The sequence below is a fragment of the Temnothorax curvispinosus genome, unplaced genomic scaffold (assembly GCF_003070985.1).
Source record: "Temnothorax curvispinosus isolate PA1 unplaced genomic scaffold, ASM307098v1 QBEX01004596.1, whole genome shotgun sequence".
NCBI classification, from domain to species: Eukaryota; Metazoa; Arthropoda; class Insecta; order Hymenoptera; family Formicidae; genus Temnothorax; species Temnothorax curvispinosus.
In genome coordinates this window covers 1-3882 of record NW_020214376.1, presented here as the reverse complement: position 1 = coordinate 3882, position 3882 = coordinate 1, and the positions used below count along the sequence as shown (strand labels likewise).

The 3882-nt window shown below is 29.9% G+C and overlaps 2 protein-coding genes across 2 annotated transcripts; one reads left to right on the top strand and one right to left on the bottom strand.

Annotated features, from left to right (window-relative positions):
• The first annotated feature begins 691 nt into the window (after positions 1-691).
• LOC112453684 (protein ANTAGONIST OF LIKE HETEROCHROMATIN PROTEIN 1-like) lies at positions 692-1988 on the top strand. Its single transcript, XM_025014571.1, has 3 exons — positions 692-807; positions 911-1145; positions 1228-1988. The coding sequence occupies exons 1-3, from the start codon at positions 692-694 to the stop codon at positions 1906-1908; spliced, it is 1032 nt and encodes a 343-aa protein (XP_024870339.1). The 3' UTR covers positions 1909-1988.
• Positions 1989-2515: 527 nt separating this feature from the next.
• On the bottom strand, positions 2516-3572 carry LOC112453683 (the record flags this gene model as incomplete). The annotated part of the gene is made up of 3 exons (XM_025014570.1): positions 2516-2976; positions 3092-3327; positions 3392-3572. Coding segments are annotated over 3 exons (632 nt in total), but the record flags the coding sequence as incomplete, so codon positions are not given.
• Positions 3573-3882: the final 310 nt, after the last annotated feature.

Below are 3882 nucleotides of genomic sequence, written 5' to 3'. Positions count from 1 at the left end.
TTTTTTAACGTGAGTCCCTTCGCCTCTCACTACGTTTCCGTAAAATCAGAGTGCTTTTTTAACGTGAGTCCCCTACTCACGTTAAAAAAGCACCCCGATAAGGAGTTTAAAACCGTACTGCAACCTCCACGTGGTAAAACTCTGGAAACTGTAAAAATTAAAAAGTATACATACTATAGGCTAATTGCAGACGTACATATGTGCTATTAAAGTTACATCAAACACCCGCAACGCGGAATGGCACTGCACTGTGCGCCGGAGTAACGCGACGCTTACGATTTTCGTATTTTTAACTATGGAGGATTCACACTGAGTCCGGCGTCCGACATACGACATCCGACGTCCGACGTCCGATTGGTCGTACGTTAAAAGCAGTTCAAATTGTGCACGATCAGCACATACGATTAGTAATCGGATCCCGTATACAAATATCAAAATATAACTTAAACACAAAGGATTTTGAAAGCGTTTAAAATGGATATTTCAATGCTTTTAAGAAAAAAAAGAAAACTATTAAATTTGTTATTGAAGATAAATCAATTACAGAGAATAAATCAAATAAGAAATAAAGAGAAAAAGAGTATGGATTAGAGCATGTATTCTTGGACGAGAAATTAGAGGTGAAGCTTCAATATTGGTGCAAGAAATGCGTTTTCGGGACGTGGTTTGGTATTATAATTATACACGAATGATGCCTGATTATTCTTTCGATGAATTACTTAATTTAATTGAACCAATTATACGAAAACAAGAAACAAACTGTCGAAAACCAATTCCACCTGCTATCCGGTTGTTAATAACCTTGCGGTATGTTGACATTATATATTATTATGTATTTTATCCTGTCAATAAAATATATTTTTATTTGTATATATATTTTTACTTTTATAATGTTATTCTATATTTACAGATATTTAGCATCTGGTGATTTAATGTCATCACTCGCAATGTCATATCGTTTAGGTAAATCTACTGTTTCTGGTATAATTCAAGAGACATGTGAAGCTATTTGGGAGACTTTGCAACATCGTGTTTTATTTCAACCTTCTCAACAACGATGGAAAGAGATAGCAGATGATTTTTCTAGAAAATGGAACTTTCCGCATTGTATAGGAGCTATCGATGGGAAGCATGTTGTAATACAAGTATGGCATATAAAAATTTTTGCATATTTTTATCTATATTAGATAAATTTTATCAATATTTAAAATAAACATTTTTTTACAGGCACCACCATATGCAGGGTCGACTTTTTACAATTATAAAGGGCAACACAGCATTGTTCTCATGGCAATAGTATCAGCATCTTATGAGTTTTTGATGGTCGATATTGGTGCCCAAGGAAGGCATCATGATGGAGGAATTTTTAAAGGATCTATTATGGGACAGCGATTTGAAAATAGACAAATGGAGTTACCACCTCCATGTTCGCTGCCAAATTCTAATATTCTTGTTCCATATATACTTGTGGGTGATGCCGCTTTCCAACTTAATGAATATACTCTTAGACCATATCCCGGTAATCGATTGAACAGAATTAGAGAAATATTTAATAAAAGACTGAGTCGAGCCAGGCGTGTTGTAGAAAATGCGTTTGGTATTATGGCTAGTAAATGGAGGATTTATAGGAAACCTATTAATGCATCACTAAAAACAATTGAAAGCATAGTTAAAGCAACTGTCTGCCTTCATAATTTTTTATTATCAACGCCATATTATGCAAATAGTATTAATACGTGTCAAAATTTTGTACAAGAAAATGCAACTGCTTTTGAAAATATTCGTTCAATGGGAAGTAATACACATTCGCGATTAGCAGCACAGATTAGAGATATATTTGCTCAATATTTTGTAGAAGTAGGCTCTGTACCTTGGCAAGATGCATATGTGTTAAATGCATCTACATAAAGCAATTTAATGTTATATTTTAAGAATTATAGCAATTACAAAATATTATATCTTTTTAGTATAAGTTGTATAAAAATAAAATGTACACATACAGGAAATAAATGTAAATGTTTTTTCTCTGAATAATATTTATTATAAATCTTTAAATCCTTTTCTTACATAATTATATATCTTAATGTAACATTTGTTATGTAATAAATTTTATTATATAAAATTTATAATAATATAAACGAAATTTATATAATATAAAATTTATGTATGAATTTTTAACAAAACTTTTGGTTTTCTTTAAACGCAAATTATACAGCAAAAACTTAATATAATTTCTTGCTTTTAATGTCGTAATTCAACATTTTTGCAATGAATCAGAAGCTTTTAAAATAAAGAACTCAGTTATATAAACTTTAACTTAAAATGGGTTTTGTATGTTTTGAGCTTATTATAGTTTCACAAGTGTCGGTTAACTTTTAACCTTAGATTAACTCACTTTTCGTCTCCTAACATCTCCCTTAAAAAGAGACGAAGAATGAGTTAATCTAAGATTAAAAGTTAACCGACACTTGTGAAACTAAGCCTTAATGAAAAAAGTGAGTAAACATAAACTTAGTACAGTTTTGCTATGTTCATTTGAACATAGTTACATAAGATTAACCACATTGTATACTGTACGTAATATAATTGTACGTTTGCCTCTTTTAAACTTATTGTGATTATAAAATTATAAAAAAATAGCGCTTCCTAACTTTGTGTGAACATAAACAATACTCATAAACAATAAACTCATATAGTCTCATCTTTGGTTTTTCCATTTTTGATAATTAAATATACGAATATTTCTCACTTATCTTGAAGTTCAAATACAAATGATAATTTTTCTTTGACATTTTGAAAAGTCATCCTGTGATAATGTACGAAGCTGTGTTGTTAAATAATTACAAAAAGTTATCACTGGATCAGATTTTGTAACGTTTATAGACTTATCTGTCGCTCTTATTTCTGACATAACAGATTGCTGAAGTAATAATAAGTCATCATTCTCTTTGTTCGTATCTATACGTCGTTTCTTTCCTGCTTGCAGATATATACATACATGCACACATAAATACATAAGTAATTGCAATATATGTATAGAAAATATTAGGAATACAATATTCATAGATTTTATAAGTTAAAACATTCATACCTGACATTTGAACATTTGTCTTATCTATATTCTTGCAGCTGCTATTCGGTATCTGTATATTTTTTAATATTTCAGATTTTTCTCTTTTTATAGACGGATTTCTCTTTTGTTGTGTTGATGAATAATCTGATGTTATCGATCTACGTTGATTAGAATAATCAACATTTTGTTGCTCAATATAATGTTTATCACTATTAGTACTGCAAGATGCAGGTAGCTGTATGTTACTGAATGTCCTGAAAATTAATTAATTTAAACATCTTACTTAAAGACTATCATATAATAATATTATTTACGAACTTTCTACGCGTTACTGTTGGTCTCAAAAATCCTAGCAATTCAAAATATGGCCATGATACTGGTTTAGCCTTAGCTTCAGCACCGCTTCCACTTGGAATATACTTCTTTTGTTCGTTTAATTTCCTGACGTAAGTATCTCGTAAATTACGCCACTTAGTATTCGCAGTACCTGGATGTAAATCTTAAAAAAGAAAAAAGACATAACATCTATATATAGCAATTCTAAAAATATAAAAATTTCTAATTAATATATATAAAAACCGTTAAAATATACAATCAACAGACACAGGAAAGAGCCATTTACGGTCCAAGCTTGGATCTTAGGTAGCTTAATAATGTTTCTATATTATACGAGTATTTACTAAACTAATAAGTTGGAAAATATGCATATAATATTGAAATAATATTATTAAGCTACTTAAGATCCAAGCTTGGACTGTAAATTTCTCTTTCCTTTGTCTATTAATTAGAAAAAAAAATATTTTTCTTCT